Source organism: Vidua macroura, chromosome 15, assembly GCF_024509145.1.
Source record: "Vidua macroura isolate BioBank_ID:100142 chromosome 15, ASM2450914v1, whole genome shotgun sequence".
Lineage (NCBI taxonomy): Eukaryota > Metazoa > Chordata > Aves > Passeriformes > Viduidae > Vidua > Vidua macroura.
Window position 1 is genome coordinate 12301541 of NC_071585.1, and position 20305 is coordinate 12321845.

Below are 20305 nucleotides of genomic sequence, written 5' to 3' on the forward strand. Positions count from 1 at the left end.
CATCAGAGGAGCACTGCTTTGCCCCGGCGGTGCTGCTCTCCACCAGGGGAAGGGCCAGGCATGGACCGCTGCTCCAAGGAGCGCAGGAGACAGCGCACGCACTGATGAAGCAAGGAAGTTGATGCTGTTCCCGCAGAACGCACTGCCGCGGCCTGAGCTCTTTGCTAACTAAGGGCTAATTAAGCACTAACTAAGCGCTAATGAAGCACTAATTGCGCCGCGCTGCCCGAGCCCTGCCCCGCGCTGCCCCCGCGCGCCGCCGCCCTCACGAGAAATGGCGGGAACGGGGCACGTGCGCGCCGCCTCCTCGCCGCGCACGCGCAGGAGTGACCCCTGCCGGCCGCCGTCCCGCCCCGCCGTGCCCCGGACGCCGTCGCCGCGGTCACTTCCGGCGGCGGCCCCGGCGCGGAGGCCCCGGTGCAGCCCCGCTCCGCCCGGGCCCGGCCCGCAGCCGGCCCAGCATGCCGGGGCGGCCCGCCCCGCTCAGCCCGCCCGCACCGCACCGCACCGCCCGCACGCACGCTCCCCCCTGCGCGGCCGGCCCCTGGCCCCGGCGCTGCCTCCTCCACGCCGCCGCGCCCCGGCGGGAACGTGACCACAGCTCGCCGCCCGTCCGCCCGCGCGGCCGCGGAGCCGTCCGGTGAGTGGCGACACGTTTAGCAGGACCGGCGGGAGCCGCGCCGCTCCTCTTGGCCTCGGGCGGTGTGGAGGGGACGGGGCTCGGGGCCCGAGGCTCGCCCGGGATCACCGGCTGCGCGGGGCCGAGGAGCGGGCCGTGCCGGGGCTGTCCCTGCGTACGTGGTGCTGCCTTTATCTCCCGTGTCCTCCCCGTCTCCCAGCGCCCCGGGGGCTGGAGCCGTCCGTCTCCGCTGTCAGGCGAGGAGCCCCGGGGAGCTGGCGGTGGCTGAGGGGGCTGTGAGGCTTCCTGCTCGTTCAGCCTCCGGCCCGGCTCGCGTAGCGTGGCCGTGATGTGACACCTTGTAGCCACACAGCTACAGCCGCAGAGCGTGCGGCTCCCTCTGGGTCACCAGAGTTACCTGAGAGTTCCCCGTGCCATCGCAGCTCTGGAAATGCAGATGCAGTGTACTGCATCCGCAGTGAACTGATGGTATTGGGGTTATAGAAACAGAAGTTTCCTTCTAAAAGTAGAAAAATAGAGAACTCTTAGTTATCTTGATTTAATTAGAGTTGTTGCATCCCACCAGAGCGCCGCATAGAGTCAAATGCCTCCAGTGCTGTCAGTTTACTGAAGTGGTTAAAAGTGCTATTTGTTGGGAGAAACATTGTATAATTTGGCACGAGCTAACACAGAATATGTGTTTTAGCCATGGAGGCTCCCTATGATGGCGCTGAGGTAACTGTGGTGATGGAGGAGATAGAGAGCACTTACACTTACACGTCACCGGTGCCATCCAAGAAGAAGAAGAAACATAAAAGTACTGGTGATCATGGAGAAAAAGCCAAGAAGCCTCGGTAAGTTCTTTCTGTCTTCATTTAGTTCCTTTGTAGGGTGTGGGAGCAGTTTTCCTTGTTTCTGACATAAGTGGACTTTGCAGTGCACTTGGAACACTTCATAGTGTAAAACATTGTATATAAAATATCAGCTTGACACATTGGGCCTGCTCAGACGTTCTTTACAGGTGCCACTTTTCCTCAGTTTAGAGTTTGTTTATCCCAGAACAATTTGCCTTAGGCTGTTCCTCAGAGGTTCTCTTTTTTTCTTCTGAGGTTCTCCTCAGAAAGGGAGTTTCCATTTGGTTAAAAAATGCATTTGCAAATAAAATCAAATATAACTTGCTTGTCACATGACCTTGACACAAACCTAAACCTTGTGGATTTTATGTAGGAAGGAATTTATGTAGAACGACCTTAATATTTCAATTTCTGGTTGTGTTTCAGATCTGCTTACCTTCTCTACTATTATGATATTTACTTGAAAGTACAACAAGAGCTTCCACACCTCCCTCAATCTGAAATAAACAAAAAGATCAGTGAGAGCTGGAGGTTGCTCAGTGTGGCTGAAAAGAGCTACTACTTGGAGAAAGCCAAGCTAGAGAAAGAGGGACTGGACCCGGTGAGTTGTCTTCCTGGGAGTTCTTTGGCTCTGAGGAGAGAGGCAGTTACCTGCTTACGTAGCACTGTGTGGGAGAGTCATTGCACTGCAGATTCCAGTTTGTATCCTTGCTCAGGGCAGCCTTTAGAGAAGCAGTGTGAGGCCACTGCCTTTTTCCTTTTGCCTTCTGTTCAGTTGAGGGAGGATGGTTTGTAATCCAGGATGGATATGTCTGGTACCTGCTCATGGCACTTATTTTTGTGTCCTTTCATCAGAGTGAGTGTTGGTAAAGTGGGTGATAAAACCAGGACTGAGAGGGATTCTGCAGGCTCTGTCATGTGGAGAAATTCCCAGCAAACTACAGGAAACCATTTGAACCTTAGGCACTAAAACAGCAGGATTGAGAACTTAATCTCTTCCTTTTCTCATATTAATTCATTCCATCCTCTGGTTTTGCCCACAGAACTCCAAGGCATCCACTCGAACTGCAGTAGTCCCTGACGTTCCAGGCTTCCGTAAGATTCTTCCTCGCTCCGATTATATAATTATTCCCAAAACCACTCTTCAAGAAGACGGGAGCAGGCAGTCTCTGGAGCTGTGTGTGACACAGAGCCCGGCAGCATCCGAAGGCTTGGCAGCTCCCAGGAATGTCACCAGCGTGCCCCGTGACACCGTGCAGAGCGTCCTTCCCGTGGACTCGCGCCAGGCCGGCGTCGCGGAGCAGCGCATTGCCATCGAGGGGCTGGCAGAGGACACGGCAGCCTTTGCCCAGCCCGAGGCTGCGGATGAACCAGTTACCTCAGAGGTTCTCTCTCATTATGTTGGGCCTGTGACAGAGAAAGTGGCTGGAGAGATCCTCTTGGATGAGGCTTCTTTGGAAGTAGAAGGACAGCCGTACCAGACAGCCCGAGTGGTTATTGAGGAGACCCTGGTTAGCAGCTCCACAGACATCTCCAACGGGGGCATCGCTGTGGCCCGTCCCCAGGTGCCCGATGGGGTGTCTGTGGTGACCGTGGTGACTGGGAGGGTAAGTTTTTCCAGTGACACTCAGGCTCCTACCAGATCTCACCTGAAACATCTGAGTGCTCTTTCCCTCATTCTACTTGAGATCCTCAGTGAGTGCAGGAGATCCTCTGATTGCCCAACTTGCTGATGCTCAATGCTGAGAGAAACAGAAACTTTTGTAATTAATGATACAAAAGTAACTCCTGGACTGAGTTGTCTCTGCTTGCAGATTGACTCAGCGCTGTACTGATATCAAATGTGTCTTAACATGACTTGAGTTCTTTTAATTGTTTGTTATAACAATATTTGAGGTATTGCAGTGCCAGTAATTGGGTTCTGCAGTTGCACTGCAAGATTTTGGTGAGAAAAAATGCTACTTCTGTGCTCCTGATAGCTGTTTTCCTGGTTGCAGAGAGGTAGAAGGGAGTCCTTTTAAGCTGAAGTTTTAGGGATCAGTCATAGAAACTTTAGTCTGTGAAGAGTTGGATTCTCTGTTTTGTTTGAGGAGTTTGGTAATTTCCAGAGTGCATATGGTAAGGCCATTGCTTTTGAAATGATTGCTACTCTACCCTGTATTCTGGTCTCAGCAGTCCTTAAGACACATTAATGTTCATGAGAGGGAGGGATATGGGTCACCATGTCATGTTTTCTGCATGTATTTTCCCTTTGGCTTCATTTTAGGATACTGAAGAGAGTAACTCCTCCACACCAGCAACACAGTATATCATGTTACCTTTGCAAGCTCATTCTGTTGTGGAGAACCCAGCATCAATTAAATTGGTAAGAAATTCAGAGTCTTGTATGTTATGTTAATGTTTGGCTGTATTGTCTTAAAGACGTTAGAGGGAGGGATTTGCTTGTGATTCAGTTTTTAAAGATAATCCAACTTGGAGTCGCCTTATCACTTGATGTATTACTTGTCCCTTGTCTTATGTCTTGCATAGGCTGAGAGGGTCTCTGACTTCCTACAGTGTCTTACAGGGCCCATTTCTTCTGCCTTCTTCCTCAGGGAATTATTGGAAACAGGTGGAGTAGTTAAAGCTATCACAACGCATCTGGCCAACAGCAGTTTCTGTGTAGCCATCTACATCCACTAGTTGGATGCATATTTGTCTTCATAAAAAGCAGTGTCCATCCCTTTAAGGGCAGGGATCTGCTCTTATGGCAGGAAAATATGAACTCCAAAGCTCTTTGGCAGGAGGGAGCAATGACCTGAGGTTTTGAGAAGCCATATTAAAGGCTGTGTGGCCTATTGCATGAGGAAGAATAGTATTATTTCACTAATCTAACTCCAGCCACCTGGAATGTTTTTGTAGCCATTTTGGGAGTTCATTGTACAGTCAGTACTGCAGCTTCTTCTGTTATATAAGCTAGCATCAAATCCTGTTCTCCAGGTTCTCTATGCTTCCAGCTGGTGGAACACTGCAGATATTTATAGTGGTGCATAGTGTGATGCTCTTCCAGTTGTCTCGGGGAGAACGGAAATACCTCAGGTCTTTGTTCCAGAGAATGATCTGGTTAAAATTGACTCATTTCTTTGACAGTAGCACTTGCATTTCTAGAAAAAAAATCTGTACCTAGTTAGGGAGTTACAGTACAACAGCTCCCTCAGGAGTGTTGAGAACAGGATATTGGGAAGTGCTGTGCTGACAAAAACTCAAATGTGTCAGTGCAGTTGTCCTGGCAAAGATGACACATTCTGCTTTAGTTGTCTGTACAAATAGTGCCTGGTGATGCTGCTCGTGTTTCAGTAGTTCATAGCAAGTTACAGTGAAGGACCAGGGAACACTTGACCATCCCATACAGCAACAAATTACTGGCAAAACTACCTTTGCATCATGAGTACTTGTCTTCAAGTTTTTTTGCTGTGTTGTCATGAGTATTAATCACATCTTGTCTTACAGTGGATTGCTGTTTAGAAGCATTTTAATGCCATCTGTCTATGACTTTTTCATGTTCAAAAAAAAAAAAGTTACATCACTGTAAATGCAAGATTAGCTTCTCCAGGAGGTTATGTGCATTGTTCATCTCTGCTCTGCAGGTTGATCTAAATTCTGGTAATGCCAGAGGCTGTTGTGTAGACTGAGCATTTAGACTCGCAGTACTTATGGTGCTGACTCACCCTGACCCAGCTGTGTGGTGTTTGTTCAGTAAAATGAATAATAGTGGAAGGCTGGTGATTTGCCAAATAACATTTGTAAGGTGCTTATGAGGAAAAAGAAGTGATCAGCACAGCTTTGTGGTTTGCAGGTCTGTAGACAAATTCTTGACAATTCTTGTTTCAGACAACCACCTATACTCGCAGGGGACATGGAAATTGCACCAATCCTGGCTGTTCCTTCACTTATGTCACCAGGCATAAGCCACCAAAATGCCCAACGTGTGGGAACTTCCTGGGAGGGAAATGGATCCCAAAGGTAAATTTGTCTTTCCTTTCCTGACTTTGAGACAAAAAGTGCTGGTTTTATGAATGCCTGTGATACTTCTAGACCTGTAGATCTAGCACAGGAGGTCAGATACACCAGAAATTATCCCTGCACTTGTGTTTCAGTGCATGTGCTGGAGCAGGTCTCTGTTACAGAGGACACTTAGCCAAGATGAGACCTGAAATCACCATACCAGGGTAAAGATGCTGCTCATATCTGTTAGAATAGATGGGGCTGCATTTGCTAGCTCTCTCATTGAGAGGTTACACATTCTTCTGGCCCTCTGCCTGCACAGTTCCTGACTGGAATGCCTGACTGGAAGGCATTGCCTGTTCTTCCTGCTACAGCCCCACCTAAGCTCGGGAAATTGTTTTGTGGTAATTAATATCAGCATTTGAAGTTTTTCCACAAATTTAGTTTTCTGTGGTCTTTCAACGTTGTTTTATTAACAGAGAGGAGGAACAAATCTCAGTTAACAATCCTTTAGGAACTTGTTAATAAAGTTGATCTAGTGGAAGCTGAAGTGCTGTTGGGTATTGTTGTCTCATGGCCATGTGTCTGATCATGATGTTCTGACCTCTGGAAGAAAGTTTCCAGGTGTTGGTAGAGTTGTGAAGCTTGTCTGAGTGGAAGAGTTCCTCCACATGATGCCTACTCTGCTTAAGTTATTGGCATCTCTGCTAGCTGTGTACAGAAAAACACACTTGATCCTTAAACCTTGGCACTATCCTGGTAATTAGTCAGCTCTGAACAGATGTGCATTTCTGTCTGAAGCAAGACTCCTCAGGCACAATTTAAAGAATGTTCTCAGTGTGAAAATTGGCATTGGCGTTCAGTGGCTTTGTGTGGATTTGTTCTGAACCTCCTTTGTTTTGTGTCTGGATCCATTAAACATTCAGGGATGAGAACTTTTGGGCAGCTTGCAAACTCTGTGGTGTCTGAGCTGAAGGCTGAGCTTCCTGTGTGGTAGGGTACAAATAGTGATGGTGACATCTTCACTTTTGTTTGATAAACTTGCTGAGGTAGGGAGATGGCTGAATGCAAAAAGTATTTCTGGATTCTGCCTGAGCAGGGCATGTCTGCTGCTGTTCAATCCTACCCTGGTTAGAACTGAAAGGTTTTAGAGGGAGTTTTCCTTTTTGTCTTTCAGACTTACTCTGATCTGCCGGATTCCAGTCCCGATATCTTTTTCCATATTCCAGTTCAGTGTTCATTGTGCCTTTGTTGACTCCAGTACAATGATTTCTGTAGCCTTAGTCTTGGAACTGTCATTTTTCTTAAAGTTAGAAAATCCTCCTAAGTAATTCTGTTTTCTGGTTGGCTCACATGCTTGCTTTTCTGAAAGCATGTATCCAAAAGATGCAAATTCTCTGTCTTAACTCCCTTTGCTCAATAATGTGGAAGAACAGGCATTATCGGAGAACTGAAGCCATGAAAGAGGAGTGTAGGAGGTGGGCCTTTGCTACAGAGGTGGTGGGTGACTTTGTGGTGTTGATGCTAATGGTGATATTTAAGGGAGTTTAAGAAAGATTGATTCGTCAAAGTAAACAGTGTCTAAAAATAATACATGAAGGGCCAAGAGGCTAGATACAATGTTATCAGGGCCTTTGCTTTTGTAGGAGATGTGTCTGTCTACTCCCTTACTGCTTAAATATTTAGAATTTTGCTGTTTTGATCCAACATTAAATAGGCCACGGGAAACATGGCATATGTGCAGGGGACTTGCTTGTCTGTGAAAGCTGAAAGCTCTGAAATGTGACTCTCTCCTTGTTTCCAGGAAAAGCAACCAAAAAGCAAATCTGAGCCAAATTCAGGCACCTCTCTTAAAACTCCAGCAGCTAAAAGAGGTCAGCAGTCAGCCCTCACAGAACCCACGGCCGTTAGCGAGAGCTCCTCCAAGTCTGCCTTGGAGAGCTCCGAAGCTGTCAGCCAGCTGCTGAATGCTGTGCCTGTCGGAGGCCAGATGCCTGAGATAGAGTGGGAGGAAGTGATCATCTCTGAGGGCCACTTTCTCCCAAATAATGTGCTTGCTGAAGACAGGAGGAGTGCTGTTGGAGTGGAGCTGGGCCAAGAGAGCCAGCGGCAAGCAGACACCTCTTCGGAGCAGGCAGAGAAAGGAAGTGTAGGGCTGGGGATGTCGACGTCTTCTGAGGTTTTGAGTCCAAATGCCTCTGTGAAAAAGCCAGTGGTGGGGTGAGTCAGTTTTCCATGTGTTATGGGAGCATATGATGTCTATTGTGTTCTCATGGGACTAGTCCAAGAAGTTGAAGGCTGTTGGCAGTGCTTCCTGTAAGATTTACTGTGTTTGCTGTCTGTTTTGTGCCAGTTCAGGATTATTCCTTGAGTCTTTGTCCATCAGAACTATTTTTTTTTAAGTGACAGATTGTAGTCACAGGGCAGATGCAGCCTTAGCACTGTCTCTCTTTCTACTGCAAGAGCTATGATTAGTGTGCTAACAAAGCACAGTTCAGGGAAAAGAGGAAAGCTGAAGCTGAAGGGAAATAGATGGAATATTTTTCCACTTGTAGCTCTTGTTTTTCAGAACTGATGCAACAGCTGCTACACACAAGGGACAAGAAGTAAAGAGTAAACCAAGACCCAAGCCCTCCTTGCTGGCTGCAGCCAGACCCATGCGAGCCATTCTGCCTGCTCCATTCAGCGTGAGGAGAGAAGCCCGCGTGGACCAGCTGAGCAGCAGGCAGGCCTTTGCAAGTACTGGTAAAAGCAGCATTCTCTGTGTGCTTTGGGAGCTGTTGTTTTTCCTCCCCTTGCTGAAGTGGTGTCTACCAATAATAAGATAGATTTCAGGGGAGGTGGTTACCAATGCTAGGAAGAGAACAGTTTGTCTCTGCCTGAGTGGAGTAAATGGGTCATGAAACACCTGCTTGGGTTATTTCAAGCTCAGAGGAAAGATCTCACATGACTATAGTGGCATTTAACAAAGTTGTCAGAAAGAAATAAAACCTGTTTTCTCACATTTTACCTAGTGCATCTCTTTCCTCCTTCTAGACAAGCATTCCCCTGTGAGAACATCAGGCTTGAAGCCCAGTACACTGAAACAATTGGGCCAGTCAGTTCTGCAGCCACCAACTGCTGAGGAGCGAAAGGTTGTTTGTTCTTCAAATGCAAACTATTTTCCTGGATTTTTTTGGGGGAGGGTTTTGTTTGTGGTTTTTGTTTGTTGTTTTTTTTTTTTTTTTCTTCTCCCAGGTGAGTGATATGACCTGAGTGAGAAATAGAACAAAAAATGTAGCAGCCTTATGATGATATCTGTGAGTGGCTGTTTTTATTATATGGCTGGATAGTAGAATGACTGCTTGGTGGCTGAGTGTGGGAGCTGAGCTGAGAGATGCTATTGGGCAACCCTGCTGTTGGTTACTTTGGGAACCTCCCAGCTACTTCCAGAAGATGTTTTAAAGATCTGCTGGTGCTTTGATAATTGGACATGCAATATTGAGTACTGAGCTTTTCATGTGTAAAATATGGCTGAGTATGCCAAGGTGCTGAAATGAATCTGTAAATTGTAATTCCTTTGCATGCAAAATAGTGTCTTATGGTATTATGAATATTAAATGAACATTAATTAATCTCTTGGGGGCAGGAATGCTAATAGATATTGATATTGGTGCATGTATGTATTTAGTAGTGGATGTCTGATTTTTTTTTTTTCTGATTTCAATCTCTAGCTCCACAGTTCTGTGACAAGCAGGGCATCTCAGGTTAAAGTTGAAGAGGTCAAACCAGACATATTCCCTTCCTACAAGTACAGTTGCACTGTAACTTTGGTGAGAATTTTTCAACTAGTATGACTTATGCCATGGGGAGTGTCCTCTCTGGGATGAGAATGATAAGGGGCTTCTGTTTTGCTGACTTGCACAAATACATCTTGTTTTTAACATGAAATAATCTGTTCTTTGTGTCATCTCTAGACCTAGTCCAGGATGACTGTGTTCTGTTTTGCAGTTATGTTTGGGGCCTTGTTAAGAGATTGATTTTTACTCCTGTCCCAATGCATAATCCCCATCCCTTCCTTGAGTTCAGCAGGGAGGATCAGGGGTTTCTGAATGAATTTAATGTGCTTCTGCTCTGGAGAACTGGCCCTAGAATGTTTAAGTGCTACTTAAAGGATTCTGTGCAAAGTGACAGGGCTTGCTATTGATGTTTAAACAAGATGTTAGGAAGTGGAGATAAAACATATAATAATCTTTTTTAGAATCTTGTTGGCTTAGAATCATAGAGTCATTCAGGCTGGAAAAGACCTTTAACATCATGGAGTCCACCTATTAAAAGTTAAGGTCAGCAAACATCCCTTTTATGTCATTCAGGATTTGGGATTAGCAACATCACGTGGCAGAGGGAAATGCAAGAACCCCTCCTGCAGCTATGTGTATACGAACAGGCACAAGCCACGCATCTGCCCAAGCTGTGGATACAACCTTGCCAAAGACAGGACTGAGAAAACAGCAAAATCCCTGGTAAGTTTCAAGCTGGCTTGTTTTATCACGTCTGTTGTGAGCTGGGCAGACTTTAGTTTTCAAGTCCCTGTGGAAGCGTGGTTTGGGCTTTTTTATTTTTTCATTATGATAAACTTTTCTGGCAGAATGGTTCCTATTTAAAATATTTGTGATGATGTTTGTCGAACTCCTGTAGCAGTGGTGCTTCAGGCTGAGAGAGTCTGAGCACACCCAGTGCTACCACTGGGTGTCTCCTCAACTTAAAAATGGTTCTGTTGTGTCAGTACTTGCTGGGAAAATTGACCCTGAAGTCACCGCATTGCTGTGTCAGCTTTGTTGAACTTTAGACTTCATCAAGAGACTCCCAAGTATTCTCTGCTTTGTGAGCAGTTTGGGGCTAGTGTCAGTTAAGTTAGTACATCTTGTATTAGAGCTTCCTGTTTTTAAGGGTTTGTATTAGCAATCTTACTTCCAACCTGATCTTATTTCTGGATGTAGGGTTTATTTCCTGGTGTATAAATATATTTTCAGTTGTCTGCTGTTCTGTGTGGATGTAATTAATTCTAGGGTTATTTTTTGCCTTTGCAGTCTCAGAGGTTAGCTTTTCTCATACTGAATTGTCATGTTTTTAAAACAATAAATGAAAGAAAGGAGCTTTCCTGCTCTAAGCTGAAATGCCTACTCAGTAAATAAGACAGAATTTTAGTCTGTGTAGTAATGACTCATCCACTTGCCAGTTTTTTTTTTTTATTTTGAAGAACATAACTTTGTTTAATGGTTTTGGTTTTTTCTTTAAAAACACAAACAAACTGAGATGGCCTGTGTGAAACTTACACACAAACAGCTGTGTAAGGAACAGCAGTATGCTTAGCTCAGCTTCCATTCTGAGAGGCATGTGGCTTGTCTCTTCCTCATTTAGTTTTTTTCTGGTTATAGATCTGTTTAACATTCCTGTCAGACAGTTCATCGTTGTCTCTGGGCTTTTGACTGATCATTTATCTCACTGCTAGACTAGTCAGAAATCCAGGTTGAAATGTTGACAGAAGAGTTTCAGGGATTAATCAGATCAGCCTGTTTAGGTTCTCTTTGTTCTCCTGGCACAGCCTGGAGTTTGGTTCTCCTGTGTTTGTGCACTTTATTATGATGGTATGTGTTGGAGAAGGGTAGACGGTAGCTGATCAATTGTTATTGATTAGTGTATTCTGTGTATCACAGCCCCCAGTTCTCTATTAGTACTTGGTTCCTCCAGCTTCTGGAGAGCTGTGCAGGCTGCCCTGAGCCTGTGCCTGATAACCTGTGGAGAAAGATAGTGATAACTGGGGGTTCAAGTGGTGAGGGTTATTGAAGTGTTTATATACCTGTTGGTGGTTATCCTCACCTTCTGAATCCCCAGTCCCTGCACTTAACATTTTAATGGCCAATCTGTGATGCTTTGGCAGTGCAGGAGTTCCAGAAGGGCTGGGCTGTAATAAACTATTTTTGTTAAAGTAATTTGAGCTTGAAGTGGAGTCAATGATTCAGCAGTAGAGTAGAAGTCAAATTTCCTGAGTGCAAAGGCTACTGTATTTCTGCTGCCTTTTATGACTTCTTTGGGCTTAATATTTCATCCCCATGCTTGCCTAGTTGGATATGTTGCTTTCTAGGAGGTCAGTCCAGGTCAGTCGGACGTGCTGAACACCAGCGAGCCCCTAACGCCGTCCCAGAAGGAAACCCAGCGTCAGTCCACGCTGCAGCTGCTGCGCAAGGTGATGCAGATCCCCGAGAACGAGTCGGAGCTGGCAGAGATCTTCACCCTCATCCACGAGCTCAACAGCTCCCGGCTCATCCTGTCCAACGTGAGTGAGGAGACAGTGACCATCGAGCAGACCTCCTGGTCCAACTACTACGAGTCTCCGTGTGTGCAGTGCCTCCTCTGTAACAGCCCCTTGTTCAAAGGGGGACAGAAGTAAGATTCTGCTTTGGATTTTGACTCTTTCAAACTCATGCTGATTTTCTTTGTTCTGAGTCTGCCTGAAATAATATTTGCTTTGGCCCCTGGTAGTGAAGCTGGTGAAAGTGACACTGAGTAAGCTCCATATGTGTGGAAAGGGTTTAGCAGGATCAAAGAGTGACTGCAAAGTCTAGATGTAACTTTTTTCTTATTGAAACAGTATTTTCATTAGTCATCCCCTCTTTGTTTTCCATTCTGATACTTTGAGGCTGAGAGAGGAAAACTTGTGTGTTTACAGATGTACATTGGGTGATTTCCTTTTTTTCTCTCTCTCCCTGGTCTGAATATTTCCTGTGTGTGTCTTTTTGCTTATGATATTTTCATTCCTTTCATTTCTAAGTGTGTGCTTGAGTGAATGCTTTTTTGGAACAAATACCCAAATTGATACCTGAAGGACTTTCAGAAACTTTTAGTACATAGGCTAGATTGCCTTAAGTAGATTCATATGAAAGCCTGTAGGATATCTTTTCCCTGAGTCTACCAGATATCCTTCTGTTTCTGAAAACATAATCTAAAATTTTTCCTTCAGCAAAATGTCAGGGAGTTTAATGTTGTTTCTTTCTTGCACAAAAAAAATTCTTAATACAAATTATGGATATTTGCTTTGGTCAGGCTAGGACTAATTGAGATCTTTCCAGAAGAGATGCTTTTTATGCTCTGTATTTTTTTCAGAACAGAGCAATCTCACACCCTGTCCCTCGCCATGGGACTTACCAACCTGTGCATTGTAAATCCTTGCCTGTGCCTGGCTGCTTTGCAGTGCTCTGCATGTGGGACTCTCCCATGTGCCTGCACAGTGGGAAGAAGGTGACTTTGGCTTTGATTCCTGCTTTCTCAGGTGGACAGCAGTATTTCAGCCACTAGCACTCTACTGTCTGAACTTCCCCCTTGTCAGTTACACTGTAGAGGAGCAGACCTTTCTGGATCTCTGTGTGCAGGACAGGCTGGTGGGTGGAATGTGTTAGTGATCACCACAGCAATGGTACAGACAATTCTCCCAGGGCAGCTGGGGCCATAGGTTTTCTCTACCTCTCCCAAGAGCAGGTTCCCAGTGTATGGAGCTGAAGGCATGCTCTAGTGCTGTTTAAAATAATGTGAGCAGTGACCTGACTCTGCCTGGGAAATGTGTTTTAAAATATAGCTTTTTCTGGTGTGATATGATGTGGTGAGCTGGATTATGTCAACTGGAGTGTCTGAAGTTACTTCAGGGCTGGATTAAAAAACCCATTGGCTTCACTCAGAGTGGTTTGTTTGTTGTGTGTTGCAGTTCCCTTGCTGGTCCTCAGGAGTGCTGGCTGCTGACAGCCAATCGGTTACAGGTGGTTACAGCTCAGGTCAAAGTGTGCTTGAACCTGCAGTGTCTGGCCCTCCATAGCTTCACTGACATTTACACAGGTAGGAAAAATGTGAGCATACAGCATGACTACAGTCTGAACCCTTTGGAAACCTTGGGATAGTATCAGGGCATTGTCCAGGCACAGAAAAGCTTGTTCATTTTCCCAGTCCACTACATTTGAATTATTTTTTTAATTGCTTCTGCTTATTCTGCAAGTAAATCTATATTTGTGAGTGAAAACACATGAATGTTCTAGTGAGGAAGATGTTGCCTTGATTCGCTGGTGTAGGTCTGTGTGAATGATGAGTTCTGCAAGGCAGCCCCTGAGATCATAGTCAGAGACATCTCTGGAGAGTGCTGTTTCATGGCATTGGCTAGTGAGATGGATTGACAGCTGTTCCTTGTAGCTTTTAAATCAACAGACAAGTCTGTGAAAGGAGCTGATCTTTCAGCAGGGAACTCTGCATTTCAGAGGTGCAGAAGCACTGTTTGTGTTTCCATTATCCTCTAAACTGTACTTGTGAGTGTGTTGTGTATCAGTAAGGAATAGATTTCTTTGTGAGGGAGATCTGGAACCCTACAGACAATAACTGTCTTGTTTTAACTGCAGGCCTTTTCAATGTGGGTAACAAATTGTTAGTGAGCTTGGATCTTCTGTTTGCAATCCGAAACCATATTAAACTTGGAGAGGATCCCAGAGTGGCTGTTGGCAATATCCTTGACTCTGTTCAGGAGCAAACTGGTGGGTTTTCCTTCTTGCTTTTTACCGTAACATACCAATCTGTGACCTGATGATGATTGTTAGGTTATAAAAAGGCAAACCTCACCTATTTTAGTGTGGTATGTTTCTATTAAATCACTTCCTAAACCAAACAGTGCCTCTATGACCAGTTCTTTGTAACAATTCTCTGAAGGGCAAGTTTGGTTTTATCCTGTGTAGGAGAGCCTCTTCACTGGCTTCAGGACATGAAAATTGTGACAGTGGCATCTTCTCTTTTCAGACAAAAACCTGAGCCCTGATGAGCAGGGTCAGCTCCAGGAACTGCTGTGCAATGGCTACTGGGCTTTTGAATGCCTGACAGTCCGGGATTACAATGATATGATCTGTGGAATCTGTGGCATAACCCCCAAGGTGGAAATAGCCCAGAGGAATATGGAAAATGTCCTAGCACTGAAAAACATAGAGGTAGGTTTTTCCCACAGCTCACATCCTGTTCGTGTTCAAAGCAGATCATAATGATTTTTTGCTGACTCTGGTCTTCATGATGCACAATAAATACATGAGACCTTTGTGAGTGGTTTTCTGCTGATGTGTGACAAGAGGATGTGGCTGGAGCAGCAATGCCTGTGCTTCCTCTTAGAGGTGTTGATGTGTAGTTCAGGGAAAATAAGATCCTTTGTCCCTGGGCCACAGCTTTTGTCCAGCAGCCTTGGGCAGTAGGAACCTTGGATGGGAGTTGTTGAATTTGGTCTTCTTCCTTTGATATGAACACATTCCTTTTTTCCTCAAGTTTCCCCAAGGTGCTGTCTTGTCTAATGAGGAAAAAGCCCTAGTAGGAAAATGTAGCATGTCTTACTTTTATGTCAAATATGTCAAATATTGAGCCTTATCTGATGCAAAGTGGTTGTGGGAAGCTTTAGGAGAATGAAATCACCTTGTTATATTTGAGCTAAGCACTCTCCTGGATAGTCCTCATGCCATGAGTGAGACTGGCACAAAACTGTCAAATGAGCTGTGGTTATTTGTATTTGACCACTCTTTCTTTCTCTCTATAGTTTACTTGGCCAGAATACTTGCCATCAAGTGAAGTGAATGTAGAAGACTTTTGGTCCACGATGGAGACAGAGGTGATTGAGCAGGTGGCTTTTCCTTCTAGCATCCCCATCACAAAGTTTGATGCCTCTATTGTTGCTCCTTTCTTCCCTCCGCTGATGAGAGGAGCAGTGGTGATCAATACAGAGAAGGACAAGAACCTGCATGCACAGCCAGTGCCAGGTAATGGCTCAGGTTGTGCTTATTAAGGGAGTGCTTGATGTGTTGGTGACATCAGTCTTGGTGATGTTTAACATTAAGAATTGCTGACTGCATGACACTTTAAAAGTTAAGTGTGCTGAGAAAAGACAGGAACACTGAGGTGATTTCAGCTGTTCTCAGGCTACTTTGCTACTTGAGGCTTGGCTTTTCCTGTGAAGTTTGGATGCACTGGTGGGCCCTGATGCATTTGAGACACTGGGGTCATGAGAGCATTGCACCCCAGGTGAGATAGAGTCTGATTGCAGAGGGATGCACGCACATCTTGAATGCCAGTCAGAGTTTGTTTCATGTTAGACTGATACTTGGAGTGTGGAAGTTACTGGTAGTGCTTGGCATCTCTGTTACAATCTCAATAAAGGGTGAATAAGTTTTTACAGAACTTGAGGAAAAACTAGGAGAGTGATGTGCCAGTCCTGATCAGAGTTGTCAACATTCAGTACATCCATTGCATATTGACTGCATGGAACAAGAAACAGTGAGAGGAATAATCTCAGATCTCAGAGCTAAGATCAGTGAGCACCTGGTTCCCTTAAGAATTTAGGTGTTGTGTATAGGCAGGAAAACTGGCTTTGCAAGCTTAACAAGTGTGTGAGTTGGCTTTGCAGACAGGGCTGCAGCTGCTTCAGAATTGGGCTGCAGAAGAGCTGTGTGGGCTTTTGTGGAAGTGGCGCTCCAGAGAAAGAATCAGGGAGATGTGAAGGCTGAGCCTGAAGCTGTTCAGTCCAAAGGCTGCAGTAACATTTATCTCTGCTCTTCTTCACTTGGTTGTCCTCACATCAGTCATTTAAAGGTTACAATGACAGGATAGATAAGTGTTTATGGAGTCTGCAGCTATGCTGGGCTCAGTCTGGTGACCTCAGCAGTGAAGGGCTCAAGACAAGTGGTCTGTGACGTGCTTTGTAAGTAGGACTGTTCACAGCTTTCTCTTGCTGGCTGTGGGTTGTGCAATCTCTGCTTCTGTAGTCTTCGTAAGAAATTATTTTAGGAAGTTCCCTTCCTGAGAATGAGTGCTGAGACCTGTTTCCTGCCTTTGCAGGTAATGGGAGTGCCTTGGTGAGGCTCCTTCAGGAAGAAGTCTTCAGGCCTGAGCTGATAAACTTTTACAGTGAGGAAGAGCTGCAGAATTTTCTGACACAGTGTGGCATCCCCTGGGAAGCATCACATACAAAGGTAATGGCTTGTTTGCCCACATACAAACCTGCAGGAGTGGAGCTGTTCTTCACTGTCTTTCCCTCATCTACTCTTGCCATCCTAGACAATTAATTTCTCATCTGCCTGCACTAAGGGCAAGGATGGGTGCCAGCAGGTTATAGGATAATTTACACATGGTGAAATAAATTGAACCTTTGTGGGCTAGAAGAAAGGAAGCCTGTAATTACCTTGTCACTGGCTCAGCATTGTGTAATTGCTTGTCATCCTCACAGTACTGAGTGTGGGATTAGGAAGTTACTGGATGAAGTGTAAATTAGGATTTGGGAGACCTTGCATGCTGCCTTTTCCCCCTCTGCAGGAGTCTGTTAATTTTAGTCACTTTCTCTGGGGTCTGTCTTTTCTAGGACGAGCTCTGCTACTCCCTCCTTGCTCTCTATGAGTTTGTACAGAATGGGACAAGCATTACACCATCTTCTGCTCATCACACAGGAGGGAAAATCTACAAAGTGTGTCCACATCAGGTAGAGAAGACTGGAGCCACAATGGTTTTTTTCTTTCTTGGCTATTCATTATTTGACTTAACAGCATGGAACTTCCTTATTGTATAAAAGCAATGGAATGGGATTCTCTGAGCCTTGGGAATGAAGCATGTTCCTCAGGGCTTGGAAAATTCCCCAAGACAAGGTGAATATGTATGAGGAGGAAACAGAGTACCTGTAGAGAAAGTAGCTGTCTGGCTACTGAAAGAAAGCTGAATTTTTTTAAGATTAGATTTTTTTTCTGTAAGTTTTTAGTTTTATTGTGCTGCTGATGTCAATCCTTTCTTTTTTCTAGGTTGTGTGTGGCTCAAAGTACATAGTTAGAGGAGAAAACGCTCGGGATCACGTGGACTTGTTGGTATCCTCACGTCACTGGCCTCCAGTGTATGTTGTTGATTCAGCCTCTTCAGTGGCACTATGTGCAGACCTCTGCTGGCCTGGCCTGACTTCCCAGATGTGGGGGAAGAACCAGGGCTGCTTCTCTGATCCCATGGAACCTCCAACGGTTAGTTACATCTTTGCTCTCTGCTGTGCCAGTCCAGTATGGAAAAGTGGCAAGGGAGATTGAAATTAACACCCCTCCCATCCCCCCCCATATGTAACCTGCATTGTGGCTCGAGATAATTTCGTAGAATCACAGAATGGTTCGGGTTGGAAGGGCCCTTAAAGCTCATCCATTTCACCCTCCTGTCACAGGCAGGGTCACCTTCTACTAGGCCAGGTTTCCTACAGCCCCATCCAACCTGGTCTTGAACACTGCCAAGGGTGAATTTGACCTGATAAGTATCTCCTGATTTAAGCTTTGCCAGTGCATCATTCCTAAGCTTAGCAGAATGTATTAGGTGTTGCCTGGGGTTTGTGTTTGATTAATTGTCCTTAAGAGGAAGAGCTGTGCTGGGAGTGCATTGTAACAGTTCAGATCATGAACTTTGGAGCACTTCACTTATTTTGACACAGCAACTCACTTCTTTCAGACTACTGCTGTTCCTTGAGAAGTGAGAGAGAAAGATTGTTCCTGATGCCTTAGGATTATCTGAGGGCATACAAGTGAGGAGGGAGTGTACACACCATCTTTGTGGCATGCAGGGGAAGCCTGGATCATTTAGCCCTCCCTCTGATCTGGGTCACAGTGTTGGTTGGAGTTTGGCCAGCCAGTAGTTTTGTCTTCTCAGCTGTGTGGAAGTTACTTGTTGTTCCACCTGGTGTGCGTGTGTCTCTCCCCCAGTACGTGTCCTGCCCTGAACTGCTGGACCAGCACTACAGTGTAGACGTGATGGTGGCTGAGCACTCCCTTCAGCACCCCATCACCAAGTCCTCGGCGCGCCGAATCGTGCACACGGGCTCGGAGCAGAGCAGCCCCTGGGACCCCACGGCTCGGCACCGCTGCATCTCCCTGTGCCGCGAGCTGGAGCCGTACGGCGCCATCGCCGCCGCCATCAACGACAGCAAAACCAGCAACGTGCGCCAACGGCCCATCACCTTCGAGAACCCCACGCACTATTACCTCTACAACCGCCTCATGGACTTCCTCACCAGCAGGGAAATCGTGAACAGGCAGATCCAGGAGATCGTGCAGAGCTGCCAGCCCGGGGAGGTGGTGATCCGTGATGCGCTCTACCGGCTCGGGGTGGCCCAGATCAAAACAGAAATGGAAGAGGACGAAGAGGGGAAGCAGGAGGAGGATAGAGGTTGCTGAGTAACAAAACAGCTTGTTGGTTTCTCTCTCTGGTCGTGTGGATGGGTGGGCTGAGCCAGCTTTTGCAGCTGTCTGGCTTGAGAGTTTATTTTTTATTTTATCAACCTCCACAGGTTGGAGATGTGATGCTGGTGGCTTTGACTGCTGTTATTGACCAAAGAGCTCTGTGCTTCCATAGCATCGTGATAGCTGCTGCGAGCATGGGTCTGTCACCCCCTTGCAGAAGGCTGCAACTGCCTCCAAGGCATGTGATGGACCTGCTGTTCAGGGCTGTGGGATGTTGCCCTCCCTGCAGCTGGGGAGGGGAGAGGAGTTGCTGGTAGCAGGGAGTGTGCGTGGTCATGCACACACAGGTTTTTTAATTCTGAATCTTGCTTGCTGACTTCTTTGTGCTTATTGGTGGCAGGGCTGGGGGTGTGGGACCAGGCATAAATGGTAGATGGCTACAACGATTTCCCCCAAAACATTCTGAATAGGTGAATTTAGGATACTGACTCCTGCTTGGTAAACTTGCAGAGCTCTCAGGCATTGGCTGCAAGGAGTCTTGAGGAGGAGGAGCTGCTTTAACATGCTGTATCTGGGGAGCCTCCCTGGAGGCTGCACTCCTGGTCCAGGATTGTGGGTGCTTTGGCTACAGGGAGTTTCTAGAATTCTTTGTCCCTTTATGTGAGCACTAGTAACTTAGAAGCCAAAAGGTACAGTGAGAGGAGAGTGTACTGTATGGTAAGGTAAGAACTGACCCCCAGGGCAGCTGAGGGGTTTGAGGATGGTCTAAGTGCTATGCAAGGGGTGGCTGTGGAGAGGGGAGGGACACTCAAACACTGTCTGTGGGATCAAGGAGGAATGATGACTGCAGTGTCACCAGAGTGAGCAGGGTTCTGTATTCCACCCTCATGGACATGCTGGGAGAGCTGCACCCACTCGTGCAATCTCATCACTTTGTCAGGTGTCACACCTGCCCTGCCCATGTTCTCACAGCTCTCTGGGGGTTAGAGAAGTCTCCTGCTGCCTAGGTTGCTTTGTCAGCCCCTTGAGAGGAGTCAGGATGAGACCTCTGCCTCTGCAGCACACCTGAAGAACACTTGGGGCTGTGGGTGCAAAGCTGAGCTGTCATTGCTGCAGCTCCCTTTGGCCATGGCTGGTGGTGAAGGTGTTTGGTGTTTGCTGTGACCTGCAGAGGAGACAAGCAGGATGCCAGGCTGCTAAGTTGCCATCTTGGGAGTTTATTTTGTCTGAGTGAGCAGTGGGGAAGATTCTGAGGCTTGCGGTGTGGTTGAAAACTCCCTTCTGTGAAGGGGAACCTATTGAGTACCGTACTGTTAAAGTAAATGTATTAAGTCTGAGCAAATGCAGTAATCATGGCTTGGGGTTTTTCTGTTAAGAACATTAACTTATTATAAGAGACATTAGTGACTTTTTTCAGTCAGTGATAAAGTTTAATAAATTATCTCCAATTTTGGGGGTGAAACTGTGGTCAAGTGACTTGGGTTGGTTTTTTTTCTTTTTGTGTACAAGACCTGGATGGCTTCAGGAGAAAATGCACAAATGCTGCTGAATCTCTTCTGCATTTGCCCTGCCTTTGGCATTGCACGTGTCCCAGAGACTGCTGCCATGTGCCA

At 46.2% G+C, this 20305-nt stretch overlaps 1 protein-coding gene across 3 annotated transcripts; it reads left to right on the forward strand.

Annotated features, from left to right (window-relative positions):
* Positions 1–575: 575 nt before the first annotated feature.
* Positions 576–20159, forward strand: HMGXB3 (HMG-box containing 3). 3 transcript variants are annotated; one of them, XM_053990844.1, is made up of 20 exons: positions 576–640; positions 1326–1473; positions 1900–2074; positions 2517–3080; positions 3740–3838; positions 5344–5475; positions 7262–7677; positions 8027–8202; positions 8494–8591; positions 9171–9269; positions 9810–9959; positions 11582–11883; positions 13196–13323; positions 13875–14006; positions 14266–14450; positions 15041–15260; positions 16336–16469; positions 16856–16972; positions 17286–17495; positions 18216–20159. In XM_053990844.1, exons 2-20 carry the CDS (start codon positions 1328–1330, stop codon positions 18684–18686), a joined length of 3954 nt encoding a protein of 1317 aa, XP_053846819.1. In that variant the 5' UTR covers positions 576–640; positions 1326–1327; the 3' UTR covers positions 18687–20159. The 3 variants fall into 3 exon arrangements, with proteins under 3 accessions (XP_053846819.1, XP_053846820.1, XP_053846821.1); XM_053990845.1 differs by having other exon boundaries at positions 8027–8196; XM_053990846.1 differs by lacking the exon at positions 5344–5475.
* Positions 20160–20305: the final 146 nt, after the last annotated feature.